Here is a 22,648-nt window from a genome sequence, read left to right as displayed (position 1 = left end):
CCCAGCGCCTGCCAACCTAGCAGTTTGAAAGCACCTCCGGGTGCAAGTAGATAAATAGGGACCGCTTACCAGCGGGAAGGTAAACGGCGTTTCCGTGTGCGGCTCTGGCTCGCCAGAGCAGCGATGTCACGCTGGCCACATGATCCGGAAGTGTCTCCGGACAGCGCTGGCCCCTGGCCTCTTAAGTGAGATGGGCGCACAACCCCAGAGTCTGTCAAGACTGGCCCGTACGGGCAGGGGTACCTTTACCTTTACCTTTAAAGTCCACTGAGAAGTACCTGGGAGTCAGGAAATGTGGTTTACTGGAGAAAAAATCCCATTGAACTCAGTGGGATTTGCCTGTATGTCTATTACAGTGCCTAAACGAGGCTGCAAATCCAGCAGCATATATTCTGAAGGCAATGGCACTAGCCTCTGAATAAACATAAATACGTCTGGGCTGTCCCGAACTTCCAGCTCTGCCCCTTTAAGACTCCAAACACCCTCCTTTAGAGCTGGCCTTTTGGATTCTAGAACAGAAGGGCTTTCAAATTTCCACAAACAGTAGCATCTCTTTGCCCAGAGAGTGGGTGGGTAATATTTTGTAACGAGAAAAAGGAAGGACGACGGGGGAGGCAGCAGGTATCGAATTAAATATTTCTGGCATCTCATCCTTTCAAAAAAAAAAATGTTTTTTCCACAATATGTATTTCAGATGTGACACAATTTGGAAACAAACCTCTAAAAAGAGTATTTGACATGGGGTAGAGCTTTCCCCTATGTCAGCAAGCTTCTGACCCATGTGAGGTATGAGAAAGATAGAAAGAAATTCCTTGGGCGAGAGATCTTAAGCACGTATGCAGATGGGGAGTTCATCCGTTGTGCCTCTGCATGATGTTCGCCCAAGCAGTCTGCTCCGGAAGGGAGTCACTGTGACCATGCCGCTTTATGGGGCAAAATTTGTCCAGTAATTCCTGGAGAGCATGCAAGTCTTCAAGGAGGGTGCCTGTCGCCCCTCTCTCTGTGTGTCTCTGCCTCTTTCCTTCTTTCCATCCAGCCTCCCACTGGGAAATGAGTCCTCATGGTCTGTACAGCAGCCACCTTGATTCAATTGCTGTGGGATCGCAGGAGGAATTTCCCTGTTGCCCTTCTGAATGAGTCACTGCCTCCTTCCGATCAGATTCACGCCCCCAAAAGCAAACCGTTCTCTCCCCTTGCAGTCTCCCCTTCGTGAGAGCTAAGTAACGCCTCCCATTTTAATTTGGAAAATAAGCGTTTAAAGGGTAAAGGGACCCCTGACCATTAGGTCCAGTTGTGACCGACTCTGGGGTTGTGGTGCTCATCTCGCTTTACTGGCCGAGGGAACCAGCGTACACCTTCCGGGTCATGTGGCCAGCAGGACTAAGCCGCTTCTGGCGAACCAGAGCAGTGCACGGAAACGCCGTTTACCTTCCCGCCGGAGTGGTACCTATTTATCTACTTGCACTTTGACATGCTTTCGAACTGCTAGGTTGGCAGGAGCAGGGATCGAGCAACGGGAGCTCACCCCGTCGTGGGGATTCGAACCGCCGACCTTCTGATCGGCAAGCCCTAGGCTCTGTGGTTTAACCCACAGCACCACCCGCTATCAGACCTTTTTTTAAAAAAAAAAAAAGCTGTCAGCGGCTTTGGAAAACACTGCCCTTTTGTTATGTGACCCTAATTCCTCTCCCTTTTTCCGGGCACATTGCACAAGACCCCTCCAGTGCTGTAAAACCTCCGCCCCAATAGATGTCTCTGTGGGGAGGCGAGAAGGTAAACAAGCCGGTGCAAAGTGACTCTCCTTTTTCTCCGCCAGGTCTCCTCTCGTCTGCACATTTGGGGAGAGAAAAAAGAAGGGAAGGAAGAGGGAGAAACTTCGGAAGGATCCAAAACGGAGGAAGATTTGCAAAGAGAGAGAGGGAGAGAGGCCTTGGGGATGAAAGCCAAAGGAAAGGTGAGCAAAGATTCCCTTTTCGCTCCACATTTCGCCTCCCGCATTTGGATCTGCTTGATTCGGATCAGGGGGTGTTTACATTAGGATCCAGGAGCGGAGAAGCAGCCAGCCCCCTCATTGGCCCACAGCCCCACTTTCTCGCCTTCCGCACCCGTCACTTTTTCTCGCAAAGCTTTCCCTAATAATATTTTGCCAGCCTTCCCAAAAAACCCCATCCTTTCCCCCCTTGTCTTGGACCCTGGCCGGCTGTCCTGGTTGGGTAAGCAGAACAAGGCAGACACGATTTGACCCGCTGCTACGCCACACAAAGACCCCACCACCCGTCCCGGTCCTGGGTGCGAGTTCCTTTGCAAGATGGGTGTGTCCAGACTGGCAGGTTTGGCTTACTCAGCTCTGGGGGGACTGACCCCCAGACTCTCTTAACAGGCTGTTAGCACACACTCCTTGGCCTTAAGAGCATTTCCATTTACAGTATTTAATTTGTTAAGCCGTCTAACTGGCTCAGTGGGCAGTGCTTTGCATTCAGAAAGTCCTGGGTTCGGTTCCTGGTGGGCCTGAGAGAGTCCCGCTCTCTCAAACTCAAACAGAGAGCTGCTTCCAATCAGTGTAGACAACACTGAACTAAATGGAGCAATTGCTGGCTTGGTAATAAGGAAGCTTCTCTGTGTTCCTATTCAGCCGACTCTTTATTCGGAATCATGAGGACTAGAACCTTAAGGTTATTCTTGATAATGATAATAATAATAATAATAACTTATTATTTATACCCCGCCCATCTGGCTGGGTTTCTCCAGTCACTCTGGGCGGCTTCCAACAGAATATTAAAAGACAATAATCTATTAAACATTACAAGCTTCCCTAAACAGGGCTGCCTTCAGATGTCTTCTAAAAGTTTGGTAGTTATTTTTCTCTTTGGCATCTGGTGGGAGGGCGTTCCACAGGGCGGGTGCCACCAACGAGAAGGCCCTCTGCTTGGTTCCCTGTTGCTTTGCTTCTTGCAATGGGGGAACCGCCAGAAGGCCCTCAGAGCTGGACCTCAGTGTCCGGGCTGAACGATGGAGGTGGAGACGCTCCTTCAGGTATACTGGGCCTTTGAGGCTCTTTCAGGTATACTGGACCGATTCTTAGGGAGCCCTATGTCAGAGATGGACATACACTGCATGCAGGAAGTCCAGCCCCCAATGGCATCCCCAGGTGGGGTTGGGAGAGGCCCCTGCAACAGAATTGTGTTTTCAGAATCATGATGACTGGAGTCTTGCTTTATTTTTAAGGGCAGGGCTGTGGCTCAGTGGTGAGAGCATCTGCTTTGCACGCAGAAGGTCCAAGGTCCAGTCCCCATTGGATTCAAACCCGGGGCAACCTAGTCCTAGCCTAACACTAACCATTTCACTGCACTGCCATTTAGCCCTAGAAATATATTTTTATTTGATTTCTATTCTGTGTTTCCTCCCAAAGGAGCCCCGAGGCAGCCTGCAAAGCATAACTAATGAAATAATATATAATTAAAGGGCTACAAAATGTAAAGTGGCTAAAGTAAAAATAACAAGAATAATATTCAGAACAGAAACGTCGAAGGAGTGAGGAGAGTGCGCAGCCCATAGGTAACCAATGTTAGCTTGCTGCTGCTTCTTTCCTCCTCCCTCCTCCTCCCTCTTTCCTTGTGTGCCGTGTCTTACTACCAATCTTTGTAAGCCAAAGGGTGGGGGTTAACATGAATAAATTTTGAGGGAACTTGGATGGGGTGGGGTGGAGAGTTATCTGTTGCAGCTCCAGCTGAAGGTGGATTTGCACCGATCCTGCTCTCCCCTTCACCTCCCTCCTGGGTTGTTTGAAACCCAGGTTCCAGCTGTTGCCTGGATCCAACCAGGCTGCAGAGCTAAGCTGTTTCCCCACCCCAACCCCACCCCTAGGACTGGCTTGACAGCTTCCCTCTTGCAAAAACACCCCACAACAACCACCCCAAAGCTATGCAACAACCGCGGCAACTGAGCGTTCAGCTGACTGACGGCTGGCCATTCACCTCCCTGATCGGATCGCATGGGGAGAGGGGAGCAGCTGGCTCTGCCCTCCCCAATTTACCCAGATCCCCGGCTTTCATCTAAAAAGACGAGAGCTATAGCAGAATCATGCATTTAAAGTCCATTCATCTCCCATCTGAAGCACGTGACTTCCCCAAAGGAATCCTGGGAAGTGTAGTTTCCAACCTCACCAAGTTCCAATTCCCAGGATTCTTTGGGGGAAACCATTCTGTGCTTTCCATTTATGGGGCAGAAAGGAAATATTGTTCTGTCCGATTGGGAGAGGAAAGAACGCTTCCAGCTGAGGGTGGTGGGGCCTCGGAGCGTAATATGGCCCTTAGGACCTCTCCCTGTGGCCCCCGGGGGCACACCCCTCGCCTGCCTCGCTTTGCACCCTCCCAGAGTGCTTTCTTCTGCCGTAAATACGTCCTTCCACCCTGATCATGCCTTTTACATGTTTAGATGGAGGAGAGAGAGAGAGAGAGATTATGTATGGAAGCCAGCCTAATTTGCAAAGGTACTCATGGCTCCACCCACTTTTACCTGTGGCCCCGCCCACCCCTGCATGCGGCCCCTGAAAGCCTGCCTGGAAGGGAATTCCGCCCTTGGTTGGTCTGGAAAAGACCCATCCCAATTTCAGTCCTTGGAGGTGAAAACATACATGGCTTTTAAATGAAATTCTTCCGTGGAAGCGAGGTGAAGGTGTGTCCAGGTGGAAAAATCCAGGTGTTTCTCTTACCACCCTCTTCCCTTCTTTTTTTTATTGCCAGGATCCTGCCGCCCGGCTGATTTAAAACCCCTCCGGCTGAGCCGCTCTCTCTGCAAAGGCAAGCTGTCAACAACCCGCCAAACTCGCTCTAGAGACTGAGCAGCGCGTGAGTTGTGGTTGGCGGCGAGGAGAGAAAGTCAATATGCTGGGATGCCTCCGAGCGGAAGGAGAAACTCAGATCAGATGAAAATAAGATAGGGGACTGGCTGCCTCTGTTTGCGGTTGCCCAACCTCAAGGACAACAAAAGCAGGGCGAAGGTTTGGAGCCGGTGGGGCAGAGTCCGTCCGACACTTTAGGAAAGCGAAAAACAACACACCCAAATAACCTTCGTCTTCTACAGCTGTCTTTGCTTTTTTAAAAAACAAAACAAAAACTTTTTTTAAAAGGAAAAAACCAAACCGTCCGTGCAGCAAAATCTTTGCATTTTTATCCTATTTTTAACCAGTTTATGGAAATTTACTTCTTTTAATTTCATATATATATATATATATATAGGCGTGGGTTTCTTTGTTTTTTTAAAAAGATTTTTTTTTGTACAAAGAAAGGGAGATTTTTCTTATTTCTTTTTTTTAAAAAAAGGATCTTGAAAGATAATAATCCTTTGCGGATCTAGAAGCGGAGAGATTGAGAGGCGGTCGGCGATTGGGTTTCCTGGGTGTTAAATAATTAAATTTTTAAAGCTGAGCTGGAGAAGAGGTGGTGGAATTGATTTCTCCGTGGCCCCCACGAGAAGCAGAAAACGCAAGGGAAAAACCAGCCTGGAAAAAAAACATCGGTTTCTATTCTCATTTTTATTTCCGCCTCGTGTTTTCTCAGCAGTGCCTGACAGCCCCCAAAAACAGCAGACCCCAAATTGTTGCCCCCCCCCCACTTTTAAGGTCTTTTACAGTAGCCTTTGAAAACGGGAAAGGCGACGTCGAGCGAGATCCGGTTGGGAAACGGAGGATAAATTGAAACAGGAATCTTTTCCCACGTGCTTTTTAAAAAAGTGTTAACGTTTTCTACCGCTTGGAAGAAAAAGGCGGGGAGTTGCGGGCAGAGGAACTGTACCTAGCAAACGTTGCATTTTGTCAAGGCGACTAGAAGTTTGCGAATCGCTTATTGATCCGGGGAGAAAGTGAGAGAGGTGAATTTCTGCTGCCAAACGCCCGAATCCGTTTTCCTCTTGAGAGGCAGAGTCGGAAAGCACATTCAAACTTCAGCAGAAAGCGAGAAGGAAGCTATCATTTAGGACTCGATCCGACAGCCAGCCCGTTGGCTCGTCCGCGGTGGATGCTTAGGTTTTTATAAGGAAGGCGGCAGTAGGGGCAGCGCCGAATGGAGCCCGAATTATCCGCAGAACCGTCAGCGAAGGGGGAGAATGTGCCGGCCGAACCCCAAACCACAGAGGCCTCCCCGGAGGAGCGAGGCGTAGAGGACGTTGGCGCCATGTGCACCAAGGTGCCCGCCGCAAACGGGCAAGACCAGGAGGAGGCACTGAAGGCCCCGGCCTGCGAGGAAACCCCCCCGGGGGCCGGGAAGGGAGGCGAAAGTCCGGAACCCGAATCTGCGGAGTCTGCAGAGGCCGGAAAGCCAGATTCCAAAGAGCGTCCGGGACAGGAGGAACCACTGGCGGGCGCTGACTCTTTGCCAAGCGTCTCTGACCCGGCTGATGCGCCCCCCACCGCCGCCGAGCAGCCCGCGGAGGCGGCCCCCGAGCCCCGGTCTTCTCCCGCCAGCCACCCCCAGCCCCCCGACTTCTACTGCGTGAAGTGGATCAGCTGGAAAGGGGAGAGGACACCCATCATCACGCAGAGCGAGAACGGGCCCTGCCCGCTGCTGGCCATCATGAACATCCTTTTCTTGCAGTGGAAGGTGAGTAGAGCTTCCAGGGTCAGGGGCAGTCTACCCCCGAAGGCATAAACTCTTATCTCTAATTCTGTAACAAATTATTGTGTTCGGTGAAGGTCCTGTGTGAGTGTCTGGAGGCGGTTGGGGGATGGAGGGCGGCTAACAGATTGAGGTTGAATCCTGACAAGACAGAAGTACTGTTTTGGGGGGACAGGAGGTGGGCGGGTGTGGAGGATTCCCTGGTCCTGAATGGGGTAACTGTGCCCCTGAAGGACCAGGTGCGCAGCCTGGGAGTCATTTTGGACTCACAGCTGTCTATGGAGGCACAGGTCAATTCTGTATCCAGGGCAGTTGTTTATCAGCTCCATCTGGTACACAAGATGAGACCCTCCCTGCCCACAGACTGTCTCGCCAGAGTGGTGCATACTCTGGTTATATCCCGCTGGACTGTTGCAATGCGCTCTATGTGTGGCTACCTTTGAAGGTGACCCGGAAACTGCAGTTAACCCAGAATGCGGCAGCTAGACTGGTGACTGGGAGTGGCCGCCGAGACCACATAACACCAGTCTTGAAAGATCTACATTGGCTCCCAGTACGTTTCCGAGCACAATTCAAAGTGTTGGTGCTGACCTTTAAAGCCTAAATGGCCTCGGTCCTGTATACCTGAAGGAGCGTCTCCACCCCCATCGTTCTGCCCGGACACTGAGGTCCAGCTCCGAGGGCCTTCTGGCGGTTCCCTCATTGCGAGAAGTGAAGCTACAGGGAACCAGACACAGGGCCTTCTCAGTAGTGGAACGCCCTCCCACCAGATGTGAAGGAAATAAGCCGCTATCTTATGTTTAAAAGACATCTGAAGACAGCCCTGTTTAGGGAAGTTTTTAATATTTAATGCTGTATTGTTTTTAACACTTGATTGGGAGCTGCCCAGAGTGGCTGGGGAAACCCAGCAAGATGGGCGGGGTATAAATAATAAATTATTATTATTATTATTATTATTATTATTATTATTAGTATTATTACATATCCTTATGAATTTGAGTTTGCAATCTCTGTTTTGAGTTTGTAATCTCTATTTGAGTTTGCAATCCTTGTCAGAATACATACTTTTGAATGGATTAGTTTTTGTTACAATTGACTATTGATTTGCGAGTAGGGACCCCTCCCACTACTGAAACTTATATTGGCCTGAGTTCTAGGTGTGCTTTTTTCTTGGTAAAGGTAAAGGGACCCCTGACCATTAGGTCCAGTTGTGGCTGACTCTGGGGTTGCGGCCCTCATCTCGCTTTACTGGCCGAGGGAGCCGGCGTACAGCTTCCAGGTCATGTGGCCAGCATCACTAAGCCGCTTCTGGCAAACCAGAGCAGCGCATGGAAATGCCATTTACCTTCCCACTGGAGTGGTACCTATTTATCTACTTGTACTTTGACGTGCTTTCGAATGCTTGGTTGGCAGGAGCTGGGACTGAGCAGCGGGAGCTCACCCCATTGTGGGGATTCGAACCGCCGACCTTCTGATCGGCAAGTCCTAGGCTCAGTGGTTTAACCCACAGCGCCACCCGCGTCCCCTTTTTTCTTGGTATATACCCCCAAATGCAGGCATTTGGAGGGAGGAGGAGGCGCACACGGGGCAAGGCGGGCTGGTCCTCTTGGCCAAATGTCCTTTATCCTCCCGAATCGCTTCTCTCTCTCTTTCTCTCTTCCTCCCTTTTCAGGTGAAACTGCCCCCCCAGAAGGAAGTGATCACTTCCGACGAGCTGATGGCTCACCTTGGTAAGTGGCAGGATGTGGCCACCATCGTTTTCACATTTCCCGAGGGCTGGGGCTGTGTTTTTTTGGAGGGGGGTTCTGGGTACTAGACAAAGGGCCACCTACCGTATTTTTCGCTCCATAAGACACACTTTTTTCTTCCTAAAAGGTAAGGGGAAATGTCTGTGCATCTTATGGAGCGAATTCGTGGTCCCTGGAGCTGAATTGCCCAGGGGCAAAAAGCAGATCATGCTTTTTTTTTTTTTTTTTTTTGAAACAAAGCCACTGATCATTTGCCGATTGGGGAGAGAGATAAGGAACGCTAGAGATAAAGGAGGCTGCCTGGGAGGGGGGAGGTAAAAGCCCATGGATCCTCAGAATTTTTACATTGGGTCACCCAAAATTCACCATCAGATCACATGGCTGTGGCCACAGCATGAACCACAAAAATCATACATCCACTGTTTCGTTCAGAATATTTTTTTTCTTGTTTTCCTCCTCTAAAAACTGGGTGCGTCTTATGGTCGGGTGCGTCTTATGGCGCGAAAAATACGGTAGTTCCTCCGACTGTGTGGAGCTGCCTTTGTTCAGAGTGAGATCATTTGGTACAGGGGTGGAGAAACCTGTTTTTCGTTTTCGTTTTTGCTCAAGGGCCGCTTCCTGCTTCCGGGCAAGGTTCAGGGGCCGCATGCCGTTGGTGGGCGGGGCCAGAGGCCAAAGTGGGCGGAGCAACAAAGGCGGCTGCTTCCCTTTGCATAGTCAGCTTTCTTCTCTATGCAGGCTTGTATTCAAGCAAGTTACAGATCCGCCAGAAGTGATGGGCTTAAATTAGCCCTGTCTTTTAATCACAGCGGGTCTGATCCGCGTCGGACGAGCGTTGGACGCAACCCTGAATGCAGATGGCAGATGCAGGGCAGGCGAAAGGAAGGACTTCTTCCCAAAACGTGTAGCTAAACAGTGGAACTCCCTGCCACTGGAGACAGTCTATCTAGATTCCTAGGTTACCGGAGGCGTTTCTGAGCAATGTGAGAACAGGAGGCTGGACTGGGTGGGGCCCCTTTGGCCTCATCCAACAATGGCACCCTTCTTACGTTCTTTTTTTTTTCTTCCAAAAAATTTATTAGTTTTCACAATATTATATACAAACTAACAAACACACAAGACAAACAAACATAAATCATAGCTGTAGTGGTTGTAAGGGGGTTACTTGTGCGTAAGTTGCCTTCAGTTTTAGTTATATTGCCTGCCCAACCATGCCTTGGCTGACAGCTCACACTCCGTGGCCGGTCAGTCACTTGCAGAATCTGCCAGTGGGCGTTTCTTGAACCTCTTCCAGCATAAGAGCTGTTTGACGCCTAGTCTCCTCCTACTTTCCCTGTGCGGAACTCGTCTGCGCAAGTACGGGGAAGGCAGGGGTGTGTCAGCGCTCTCTCCACTAGTCTCTGGTGAAGGGTCTTGGAGACCTGTCTCCACTTCCTCCATCTCCCTCTCTTCTCTACTGGTGTTACGCTGAATTCCTTCCCCCCTGCTGGTCCCCTCTCCGGCATCGCTCTGGAGCCCTGCCTCCGCCTCTCGCTCTGATGTCAGTTCCCTGACAATAGCCTTATTGAAAATTACAGTTATTAACTTTGTTAAGTGACTTCCTCGCTTCCCCTTGGTTGAATTTCATTGCCTGTCTTTTTAACGGTTTTCCAAATCCCAATTTTTATGAAATTTAACTTAAACATTAACATCCTTAGATCTTCACCTTATGGAATTAAACATATTAATTCATCACTTAACATAAATAAAATCCTAGGCCCATTAAGTATCTGCAAGCTATTTTCAGTTAGTTTAACTTAACAAATTTAACTAAATAATCATTAAATTTATTCCACTCTTCCTGATACTCCTCCTCCTTCTGGTCATGGACTCTTCCAGTTAGGTCAGCTAGCTCCGAAAAATCCATCATCTTCATCTGCCATTCTTCTATTGTTGGTAATTCTTGGGTTTTCCACTTTTTAGCTAACAAAATACGGGCAGCAGTTGTGGCATACAAAAATAATTTAACATCTTTCTTGGGCAATTCCAAACCTGTTATTCCAAGAAGAAAGGCCTCTGGTTTCGTTATAAATGTATATTTCAACATTTTTTTTCAATTCATTATAAATCTTCTCCCAGAAGTCTTTCACCTTGGGACAGGTCCACCACATATGATAAAAGGTTCCTTCCTTTTCTTTACATTTCCAACATATATTGTCACAGTTATGATATGTCTTTGCTAATTTCTTACGTTCTTAATGAAAAAGGTCTGTTTTCTCTCTATGCCAGGTGACTGCATCCTGTCCATCAAGCCCCAAAAACAGTCGGAAGCACTCCAGCTCAACTTTCAGCAAGTGAGTTCCTTTCTTTCCCCGCTTCTCTCATTCTCATTCTCTCTCTCTCTCTCTCTCTCTCTCTCTCTCTCCCCCCCCCCCTTTTGGGCTCCCCCAAGGTACTTGGCAGGTCTCTGTTTATTGTAATAACCTGCTGAGAACTTCCACCATCTGCCCTGTGCCCAAAGCTCCCGCTGCAGAGAATGCGTGCGCATTAAAACCAAACAATGGCACACCAAGAAGCAGCTTGCGCTTCACCACGTACCGTCGTAAAAACAGCAGGCGAGGGGAGCCGCCAGTTTGCCCCAGCAGCGCCCTTTGCGCTTCCTTCGGAGAGTGAGATCAGGATACCAAGGGAGCTGAGTGCTAGGTCAGACCCAGCAGGGCTCCTCTTTGGTGGTAAGGAGTGGAACCTCCTTGGGAAGGAGCAGCCTACCTCTGAAAACTGCATTCAGAGGATACGCAAACTGCAGTATGTCTGCCCTCGCTGTGGACGGCAGTACCACAGGTCGTTGCCGAAAAGGAGAACCCTGAGTTCCTCGCGGCCTGATCCAGCGAGGGCATAATCCCTTACAAGTAATACTATAACACCGGTCTTGAAAGACCTACACTGGCTCCCAGTACGTTTCCAAGCACAATTCAAAGTGTTGGTGCTGACCTTTAAAGTCCTAGACGGCCTCGGTCCAGTAGACCTGAAGGAGCGTCTCCACCCCATCGTTCTGCCCGGATGCTGAGGTCCAGCTCTGAGGGCCTTCTGGTGGTTCCCTCGCTGTGAGAAGGGAAGTTACAGGGAACCAAGCAGAGGGCCTTCTTGGTGGTGGCGCCTGCCTTGTGGAACGCCCTCCCACCAGATGTCAAAGAGAAAAATAACTACCAGACTTTTAGAAGACATCTGAAGGCAGCCCTGTTTAGGGAAGCTTTTAATGTTCAATAGGTCATTGTATTTTAGTGTTCTGTTGGAAGCCACCCAGAGTGGCTGGGGAAACCCAGCAAGATGGGTGGGATATAAATAATAAATTATTATTATTATTATTATTATTATTATTATTATTATTATTATCTCTGATTAACTCATTTGTTTATTGGTGGATTCGAACCCTGGTCTCCCAGAGTTGAGGTTCCTTATCCCTCCCCCCCCCCAAAAATGCAGGCTTTCCCAGCTAGACTTTGTTCCGTCCCCCAGTTTCAAAAATACCCAGCATGCCCTTCTTCCTCTCCTGCCGCGGACAGAATGTCAACGACGCCATGACGGTTCTGCCCAAACTCTCCACGGGGCTGGATGTCAACGTGAGGTTCACGGGAGTCTCCGATTTCGAGTACACCCCCGAGTGCATTGTCTTCGACCTTCTCAACATGCCTCTCTATCACGGCTGGCTAGTGGACCCACAGGTGAGATGCTTGGTCCTCTATTTCTTCTCTCCACACGCCATCGCTTCCTAGGAGCTGAGCTTGCGAGTCGTCAGCGTCTCAGATGCCGCCGAAGGCGTCTTTGAGAGAGTGCGAGCCGAATCTCTCCAGTCTGAGAAGCGCAAACGGCACCTGCCATTCAGTCAGTGCCGGATTTACATACAGTCATACCTCATGTTTGCTTAGAATCATAGAATCATAGAGTTGGAAGAGACCACAAGGGCCATCGAGTCCAACCCCCTGCCAAGCAGGAAACACCATCAGAGCACTCCTGACATATGGTTGTCAAGCCTCTGCTTAAAGACCTCCAAAGAAGGAGACTCCACCACACTCCTTGGCAGCAAATTCCACTGTCAAACAGCTCTTACTGTCAGGAAGTTCTTCCTAATGTTTAGGTGGAATCTTCTTTCTTGTAGTTTGGATCCATTGCTCCGTGTCCGCTTCTCTGGAGCAGCAGAAAACAACCTTTCTCCCTCCTCTAGGTGACATCCTTTTACATATTTGAACATGGCTATCATATCACCCCTTAACCTCCTCTTCTCCAGGCTAAACATGCCCAGCTCCCTTAGCCGTTCCTCATAAGGCATCGTTTCCAGGCCTTTGACCATTTTGGTTGCCCTCCTCTGGACACGTTCCAGTTTGTCAGTGTCCTTCTTGAACTGTGGTGCCCAGAACTGGACACAGTACTCCAGGTGAGGTCTGACCAGAGCAGAATACAGTGGCACTATTACTTCCCTTGATCTAGATGCTATACTCCTATTGATGCAGCCCAGAATTGCATTGGCTTTTTTAGCTGCCGCGTCACAATGTTGGCTCATGTCAAGTTTGTGGTCAACCAAGACTCCTAGATCATTTTCACATGTACTGCTCTCAAGCCAGGTGTCACCCATCTTGTATTTGTGCCTCTCATATTTTTTGGCCCAAGTGCAATACTTTACATTTCTCCCTGTTACTGTCAGGAAGTTCTTCCTAATGTTTAGGTGGAATCTTCTTTCTTGTAGTTTGGAACCATTGCTTCATGTTACATGTTTTCAGGTTGCATCCCACGGCGACCCAGAAGTACCAGAAAGGGTTACTTCCGGGTTTCACCGCTCACACATGTGCAGACGCGCAAAATGATGTCACGCACGTGCGCAGAAGCGGTGAATCACAACCCGTGCGTGCGAAGACGCGCTGCTGCGGGTTGCGTTCCTTTCATGTTGTGAACAGGTTTCCGGAATGGATTCCGTTCACAACCCGAGGTACCACTCTATAAGCTAAACAAGCTATAGCTTACGGCCCCATTCTCTTGGGGGCCCCCAAAAAAATCAAAGGAAAAAAAAATTTCCAAAATACAAGATATAAAACAAAATAAAACCCACATACAGCAACAGTATTTTGTGCTGTGTAGGCTCCTGTTTGTTATGTGCAAATGGCTTTAGATACCTATTAGGCCCATAAATTGCCATATAGCATATTTGTTGTTGTTGTTGTTTAGTCGTTTAGTTGTGTCCGACTCTTCGTGACCCCATGGATCAGAGCACGCCAGGCCCTCCAGTCTTCCACTGCCTCCCGCAGTTTGGTCAGACAAATGTTTGTAGCTTCGAAGACGCTATCCAACCATTTCGTCCTCTGCCGTCCCCTTCTCCTTGTGCCCTCCATCTTTCCCAACATCAGGGTCTTTTCCAGGGAGTCTTCTCTTCTCATGAGGTGGCCAAAGTATTGGAGCCTCAGCTTCAGGATCTGTCCTTCCAGTGAGCACTCAGGGCTGATTTCCTTCAGAATGGAGAGGTTTGATCTTCTTGCAGTCCATGGGACTCTCAAGAGTCTCCTCCAGCACCATAATTCAAAAGCATCCATTCTTCGGCGATCAGCCTTCTTTATGGTCCAGCTCTCACTTCCATACATCACATATAGCCTATATTCAACACAAAAAAACAGCAACCATTTGTTGTTGACAAAGGACAGCTGGACGTATAAAGGGCCCCATTGCCTTCAGTAGCTGAGGGCTTCATTAAACCTAAAGCCGGCCCTGCGTTCAGCCATCCCCAGCTGTTGGGATATTAAACTGCAATCCACATTTTTGATTAAAATTTTAAAAATAAGAATTGAAATTTAAAAATTTTAAATTCTAAACTGGGGTGTCCTGTGAAAACCACCCACCCAGATGTTTGTTGAACTGCAACTTCCCTCACCTCCAACCATTGGCCAGGTGGGCTGGGGCTGATGGGAAATTGAGTCCCGCACTAGCTCAGGCCTCCATTCCTGACCTAAGTCTAAGATAATGAGAACAGTGCAAAGTCTTCCCAACACCACCACAGTCTTCATACATTTTTTTATTCTGTTTATTTATCTCATTCTTCCTCTCCCTGCAAAAAATATATACCGTATTTTTCGCCCTATAGGGCGCACTGGCCCATAGGGCGCACTTATTTTTTTTTTTGGGGGGGGAATAAAGAAAAAAAGATTTATCCCCCCCCCCCCGAGCCCCAAAGAGCAAAGAAGCCATGACAGCGAGCGGGATGGATCCCGCTGGCTGTCCTGGCTTCGTTTTTAGCCTTGGGGCAGGGGGTCCGGGAGCGAAGGCGAGGTTGCACTCAACCCTGCCATCACTCTTGGAGCTTGCGGGGCTGGGGGCGGGGGATGCCCGAGCTTCCCCCGACCCCAGCCCCCAGAACAGGCTGTTGCTCGCAAGGCTTGCGGACATCTGCGCAAAGCACGGGGCGCGCACTGACCCCTCTCGCTCTCCAGGCTTCAGCGAAAGCCTGCATTCGCCCCATAGGACGCACACACATTTCCCCTTCATTTTTGGAGGGGAAAAAGTGCGTCCTATAGGGCGAAAAATACGGTCTATATTGTGGGTTTGCTGTATGATCCTCCTCTGTCCTCACAACAGCCCTGCAAGGTTAGGCTGAGGGGTGGGTGTGGGGAAATTGACCTAAGGCCACCCTGGGAGTTTGGTGGCCGAACTGGGATTTGAACCTGCCTCTTGGCCGTCGACACCCCTTGCGCCGTGGACTCCCAGACTCCAGCTCACAACCTGTTTCTGCACACTCCAGATACCAGAGGTGGCCCAGGCCGTCAGCAAGCTGACCTACAACCAGTTGGTGGAGAAGATCATCACCTGCAAACACTCAAGCGACCCTAATCTGGTGACGGAAGGTGAGGCCCGTCTGCCTGGGCTCATTCACACAGTCAAGGTCCGGGGTAACTGGTACCTGGAGGTGGGGTTGTCATCAGCCCTGGGGTGGAGGCCATTAAGTAAGATCTGATTTGTGCTCGCTTTGGCACATGTACTAAAATTGGAACGATACAGAGAAGATTAGCATGGCCCCTGTGCAAGGAAAAATAAAATAAGATCTGGTTTACGGAGACGAGCAGCAGGGCCTGCTTGGTGGTAGTTTCACGCTTGCAGAAACTTGCTTTCCAAGCCTCATCTCTCATGGTTTTCACCTCAGGAGACCTCTCTGCTTCAGCAAAGGCCTTTTAACCATCTTTGAGCTATTAGACACCTATTTTGAACAACCGTTACATGTATGTACAGTGGAACCTCAGTTGTCGAACATAATCCATTCCGGAAGACCGTTCGACTTCCAAAACGTTTGACAACCGAGGCAAAATCGCCAGGCGGCAAAATCCATTGAAAAAGTGGAGAAACACACTGCGGAAGCCGTTTGACTTCTGAGGCACCTTTGAAAATGGAAGCATTCACCTCCGGGTCATTGGCTTTCAAAAGCCAAAACATTTGACTTCTGAAGCGTTCGACAACCAAGGTCCCACTGTATATTTCTTGTATCATTTACAACCATTGAAATTTTGAATTCTTTTAAACTGTACCTACGGGATCGCCTCTCCCTGTATGCCCCACGGAGGACCTTAAGGTCCACAAATGACAACATTTTGGAGGTCCCAGGTCGCAAGGTGGTTAGATTGGTCTCAACTAGGGCCAGGGCCTTTTCAGCGCTGGCCCCGACTTGGTGGAACGCTCTGTCCCAAGAGACTAGGGCCCTGAGGGACTTGACATCTTTCTTCAGGGCCTGCAAGACAGAGCTGTCTGTCAAACATTAAAAGCTTACCTAAAGAAGGCTTTCTTCAGATGTCTTCTAAAAGTTTGGTCGTTGTTTTTCTCTTTGACATCTGCTGGGAAGGCATTCCACAGGACAGGCGCCTCCACCGAGAAGGCCCTCTGCCTGGTTCCCTGTAACTTGGCTTCTTGCAGGGAGGGAACCGCCAGAAGGCCCTCGGTGCTGGACCCTTGGTGAAGGCCCTCGATGTCCGGGCAGAACGATGGGGGTGGAGACACTCCTTCAGGTATACTGGAACTTTGAGGGCGTTTAGAGCTTTAAAAGTCAGCACCAACACTTTGAATTGTGCTCGGAAACGTCCTGGGAGCCAATGCAGGTCTTTCAAGACCGGTGTTATGTGGTCTCGGTGGCCGCTCCCAGTCACCAGTCTAGCTGCCACATTCTGGATTAGTTGTAGTTTCCAGGTCACCTTCAAAGGTAGCCCCACGTAGAGTGCATTGCAGTAGCCCAAACGGGAGATAACCAGAGCATGCACCACTCTGGCGAGACAGTCTGTGGGCAGGGAGGGTCTCGGCCTACGTACCAGATGGAGCTGGTAAACAGCTGCCCTGGATACAGAATTAACCTGTGCTTCCATGGAGAGCTGTGAGTCCAGAATGACTCCCAGGCTGCGCACCTGGTCCCTTCAGTTGCACAGTTACCCTATTCAGGACCAGGGAATCCTCCACTCCCGTCCGCCTCCTGTCCCCCCAAAACAGTACTTCTGTCTTGTCAGGATTCAACCTCAATCTGTTAGGATGCGAAAACTGTGCTTTGGAGACCTCCCTGGGGGACCTAATGGGGAGTTAGTGCTGCGAGCCGCTCCATCCTATCCTCGCGGTGTAAAATAAAACTACGTATCCTAGGGACACCACCATCTCCTTTGAGCACTCAGAGATTTGGCTGCAGGCAGCAGAGTACAGTGGTGCCTCGCAAGACGAAAAGAATCCGTTCCGCGAGTCTCTTCGTCTTGCGTTTTTTTCGTCTTGTGAAGCAAGCCCATTAGCGGATTAGCGGATTAGCGCTATTAGCGGCTTAGGGGCTTAGCGGATCAGCTGATAAGCGGCTTAGCGGATCAGCTGTTTAGCGGCTTAGCGGATCAGCTGTTTAGCGGCTTAGCGGATCAGCTGTTAAGCAGCTTAGCGGATCAGCTGATAAGTGGCTTAGCGGCTTAGAAAAAGGGGGGGAAAGGGGAAAAAACCCGCAGGAACTCGCAAGACATTTTCGTCTTGCGAAGCAAGCCCATACGAAATTCGTTTTGCGAAGCACCTCCAAAACGGAAAAGCCTTTCGTCTAACGGGTTTTTTGCGAGGCATTCGTCTTGCGGGGCACCACCGTATCATTCAGGCCGGACCCTATTATTTTAAACAGCTTTTAATGCTGCGTTCTCAAAGGTTGCGGCCCACCCTGGGTCCTTAGGGTGAAGGCCGAGTAAGGAATTTGAAAGAACTGTGGATCCAATTCATCATCAGAGTCAATCGCCATCATGCTTTGCCTGCATTTCACCTCATCTTTGCTCCTTCTGCTCCCTGTTGCACCGCAACGCCCCCCGCCCCTTGCAGGCCTGATAGCAGAGCAGTTCTTGGAGTCCACGGCCTCTCAGCTGACCTACCACGGCCTCTGTGAGCTGACGTCCATGGTCAAGGAAGGCGAGCTGAGCGTCTTCTTCAGGAACAACCACTTCAGCACCATGATCAAGCACAAGGTAACCGCCCCGCAGGGCTGTTGTTTTTTTAAGAAAGGTGGGCGATGTCTGGGACTGGGCAGGGGAGGAGCAATGGTGGAGACGGCCTCCCCATTTCACCAGGGAGCAGGTAAAGGAAGACAATATAGCTTTGCAGCAGGGGTTTGAGGGAGGTTGCAGCTCAGAGGCAGATGAGGGGGAAAGCTAGGAAATGGTGGGACAACCAGAACAACACCCTGTTGGCTATTTGCAGATTAGTTGCGCTGCAGAAAACTTGCTAGGGAGACCACACATTACAAGGAACACAAAATAACTTTAGCTAGGCTTTAATAACAAAAACAAAAACTCCTTTTACACTAAATATATCAACAAGCATGACCCATCCACCAGGGTACTGAGAGAGCTAGGTGCTGCTCTTTATATACTATACCCAATTGCTGACACAGCTTAATTAACGCAACTTAGCAGCACCTGCTATACTGTTTCACAGCTCTAAAACTAGGTCACGTTATTTTTTGCTCTGGCCCTTAAAGACATACACATCTTGTGGAACAATAATGAATCTTCAAATTTAAAGAGACCATTCAACATACCCAGCTGACACGCTGTCATTAGAAAGCATTCCAGACCCTCCATCTCCCAGAACCCGGCGAGCCTTAAAAGTAGGAGAGCAAAGAGCTCAAAGACAGAGGGCACTTGTCAGCACCCGTAGAAGTGACGAAGGAGGAAGTGGGAGAGACGAGGGGTGGAGATTCACTCGGGACAACGCGATTATCCAAGAGGACCAGGAAGTTCAATAGCCTCTCTCTGTGATTAGAGCCCAAGAAGGAAGTAGATGCTCGCAAGTGGTAGTGTTTTTAAATAGTTTTACGCGGGTGGCGCTGTGGGTTAAACCACAGAGCCTAGAACTTGCCAATCAGAAGGTCACCGGTTCGATTCCCCGCAACAGGGTGAGCTCCTGTTGCCCAATCCCTGCTCCTGCCAACCTAGCAGTTTGAAAGCACAAAGTGCAAGTAAATAAATAGGTACCGCTCCAGCGGGAAGGTAAACGGCGTTTCCGTGCGCTGCTCTGGTTCTCCAGAAGCGGCTTAGTCATGCTGGCCACATGACCTGGAAGCTGTACACCAGCTCCCTTGGCCAGTAAAGCGAGATGAGCGCCGCAACCCCAGAGTCGGCCACGACTGGACCTAATGGTCAGGGCCCCCTGTACCTTTACTTATGCCGATTTACCACCATCCTGCCTCCGAATTAACCAGAGCCTGTTTGTTTTCTCTCCCTGCTCCCTCTCCAGAGCCACTTGTACCTCCTGGTGACCGACCAGGGCTTCCTCCACGAGGAGCAGGTCGCCTGGGAGAGCCTGCACAATGTGGACGGGGACAGCTGCTTCTGCGATGCAGAGTTCCACCTCAGCCACGCCCTGGGCAAGGAGGCAGCTGGCGGCTCCCCGCAGGAGCAGCACCTCAACCAGAGACAGGTGGACCAGGTGAGAGCAGGGGCCACCGAGGCAAGACCATGCGGGGCGTAAGCGCTGCCCCGGTTCACCCAATCAGTTGAAAGGGGAGGCTTTTTAGCCAATGGTAAGCAACCTTCTCACCCTCCATGCTGATTGGAGCCAATCAGAGCGAAAGGAGCCGATCCGGCCACTGAGGACGGGCTCAGAGGGTCCCTCTGGCGAACGGGGAGAAAGAGGAGTTGTTCTGCGTGTTCCCAAGCTGAGCATTTAGGAGCACTGAAAATGCAATGCTTCTGTTTCAAGAGAAGCGTGGCTGAGTTCTGCTGTGCGCAAATATAATAATAATAATAATGATAGGTATTGTATATAAGAAGATCTTGAAACACTCCACGTCCTATGTATGTACAAAAGAAATAGTATATTTAGCTGAAAGTAAACACACTTGAGATCTGCCATGAAAGTAAAAAGTTCTTTAGATTCTCTTTCCAACCCCCCCCCCCCCGCCCCCGAGCCCTTTCTGTTAGGCATCATGTCCACTGAAATTCCAAAAAGAGAGAGAACTATTTTTATGTGTGCAACCATGGCGGCTAGAATTCTAGTAGCAAAAAAATTGGAAGGGTGAATCAATTCCTCCAAAGCTTGACTGGCAGGTGAAGATGATAGAATACGTAGAACTTGCTAAAATGACTGGGTGAATAAGAGGAAACTCAAACCAGAAAGTGTTCAAAGAGTGCGTAATATTTAAGGAATACCGTACTTAAAACAATATTGTGGAAATGCAAATCTTCGAACAGGTTTAGATGGAATCTTGAAGACTAAAAGGGAAAATTACAACTGCAGATAATTTCAGATATTCATTAGATATAATAAAAAGGGCGTATAGGTTAAGAATACGTTGAAAGCACAAGGTGATTCAGAAGTCAAGAGAGTGTGATGTTAGTCGTTGTGTTGTTAATGTCAAGTGTTGTGGTTTTGTTTATTTTCTAGTTTTCTGTTTGTTTGTCCGTATTGTTTTCTTTTCTTTTCGTTCTCTTATGTAAATTGTGTTGCGAATAAAATAAAATTAAGATGGAAGAAGACGAGAAGAAACCAGAGGGTAGGAATTTGAAGGAGGTGTGTGTGCCGTGCTCTCAGTTCACACCCACCAACTCTTTCTCTCTCCTTCCTTCCTTCCTTCCTTCCTTCCTTCCTTCCTTCTTCCATAGGACTACATGATCGCCTTGTCTCTGCAACAGCAGCAAGGGGGACCCGCGCTCAGCGACTTAGAGCTCGCCCAGCAGCTGCAGCAGGAGGAATATCAGCAGCAACAGCAGCAGCCACCTGCCGCAGCCCCCCCTGCACAGGTAACGTCCCCCCACCAACCCCCAACTCCCACCAACCCCTGTGTACGCAGCATGGCCAGCGGTCGGGGTAGAGTTAGGTAGACCCCAGCATCATCTGCAGAGCCGTAGACCTGCCATAAACAGTTCTATTACAGACCAGCAGATGCTCATGATAAGAGCTGCTATTTAAGAACAGGTGCCTGGGTTTCTGGGGGGGGGGGTTATAAAATTTTATTTATTTATTTATTTATTCATTCATTCATTCATTCATACCCCGCCCATCTGGCTAAGTTTCCCCAGCCACTCTGGGCGGCTTCAAACAAAGATTAAAAATACATTAGAATGTCACACATTCAAAACTTCCCTGAAAAGGGCTGCCTTCAGATGTCTTCAAAATGTTAGGTAGTTGTTTATGTCCTTGACATCTGATGGGAGGGCGTTCCACTGGGCGGGCGCCACCACCGAGAAGGCTGGTTCCCTGTAACCTCACTTCTCGCAGGGAGGGATCTGCCAGAAGGCCCTCGGCGCTGGACCTCTGTGTCCGGGCTGAATGATGGGGGTGGAGACATTCCTTCAGGTATAGTGGTCTCCACCCCCATCGTTCTGCCCAGACACTGAGGTCCAGCACCGAGGGCTTTCTGGTGGTTCTCTCGCTGCGAGAAGGCAAGTTACAGGGAACCAGGCAGAGGGCCTTCTTGGGGGTGGCGCCTGCCCTGTGGAATGCCCTCCCACCAGATGTCAAAGAGAAAAACAACTACCAGACTTTTAGAAGACATCTGAAGGCAGCCCTGTTTAAGGAAGCTTTTAATGTTTAATAGACTACTGTATTTTAGTATTCTGTTGAAAGCCGCCCAGAGTGGCTAGGGAAACCCAGCCAGATGGGCGGGGTATAAATAATAAATTATTATTATCATTATTATTATTATTATTATTGGTATAACACAGCCATTAATAGCTTCATTATTATTATTATTATTATTATTATTATTATTATTATTAATTATTTGTACCCTGCCCATTATTATTATTAATTATTTGTACCCTGCCCATCTGGCTGGGTTTCCCCAGCCACTCTAGGCAGCTTCCAACAAAGACCAAAAATACACTAAGATCTCACACATTAAAAACTTCCCATGTCCAATCCTCTTTTAAAATCATCCAGATTGGCTGCCTCATGTGGAAGTGAGTTCCACAGTCTAACCGCAGCAACAAGGGCTTTGTCTTCGCTGAATCTCCCTTGCGTGTGTCCCTATTGATATCCAATATCGCGAGAGAGGGAGGAAAAGTGTTCCACGTCCGACAAAATCTCCATTCCTTAACACGCCCCACTGTCTCCTCTTCCCCTGCTTTTAGGGGAGGACTCCGCCGCCCTCCCGCCCCTCCGGAGAGCGCAGGCCGCGCCAGAAGCAGGATTCGGACTGCGTCGTCCTGTAACGCCAAGCTGCGGGGGGCCCAGAGCACCCGTTTCCCAGCCGACCGATGTCTGCCGCGGAGAAGGACCCTCGTCTTCTATACGCCTCTTGCTCCGTTTTTTAAAAAAGACTGCTGTTTTTAAAAAGTCTCCCCGTTCTGGGGCTGAAACCAAAATTAAAAGGGAAAAAAGAGAGAAACTAACCTTTGGGGTGGCGAAAACCCCGGCAAACTCGTCTTCTCCAGAGTCTTTTCTTCTCCTCTCCGCACCCCACAAGTAGGGGCCCCTGTCTATCCTTCAATGGGCATTGATAAGAGAGCAGTTTGGTTGTGGGTGCAGTTGATTGAAGATGATCCTGCAACCCCAGGCGAGAAGCTAGCCGGACTTTCCTTCTAGAGCCCCCTTGTTGGACTCCAGCTCCCATCATCCCTTGCTGTCAGCCCTGCTGGCTTCTGGGAGTTGAAGTCCAACAACATCTGTATTTCCCACACACACACCCTCCTCTAGGGGCTGGGGCTGATGGGAGCTGGAGTTCCTGAGGAGCAGGATGTGTTTTAAGGTACAGTGGTGCCTCGCAAGACGAAAAGAATCCATTCTGCGAGTCTCTTCGTCTTGCGGTTTTTTCGTCTTGCAGAGCAAGCCCATTAGCAGCTTAGG

General features: G+C 49.4%; 1 protein-coding gene across 2 annotated transcripts; it reads left to right on the top strand.

Moving 5' to 3' along the window:
* The first annotated feature begins 508 nt into the window (after positions 1-508).
* MINDY1 (MINDY lysine 48 deubiquitinase 1) lies at positions 509-22,222 on the top strand. 2 transcript variants are annotated; one of them, XM_079958197.1, is made up of 11 exons: positions 509-621; positions 1,817-1,954; positions 4,743-6,596; positions 8,284-8,341; positions 10,628-10,692; positions 11,902-12,060; positions 15,117-15,219; positions 17,684-17,826; positions 19,097-19,288; positions 20,464-20,601; positions 21,934-22,222. In XM_079958197.1, the coding sequence occupies exons 3-11, from the start codon at positions 6,060-6,062 to the stop codon at positions 22,012-22,014; spliced, it is 1,476 nt and encodes a 491-aa protein (XP_079814323.1). In that variant the 5' UTR covers positions 509-621; positions 1,817-1,954; positions 4,743-6,059; the 3' UTR covers positions 22,015-22,222. The 2 variants fall into 2 exon arrangements, with proteins under 2 accessions (XP_079814323.1, XP_079814324.1); XM_079958198.1 differs by lacking the exon at positions 509-621 and having other exon boundaries at positions 1,748-1,954.
* The last annotated feature ends 426 nt before the right edge of the window (positions 22,223-22,648 follow it).

This window comes from Podarcis cretensis (genome assembly GCF_951804945.1).
Source record: "Podarcis cretensis genome assembly, chromosome: 16".
Taxonomy (NCBI): domain Eukaryota; kingdom Metazoa; phylum Chordata; class Lepidosauria; order Squamata; family Lacertidae; genus Podarcis; species Podarcis cretensis.
Note: the sequence above shows the minus strand (reverse complement) of the source record. Positions and strands in the feature narration are given on the sequence as shown.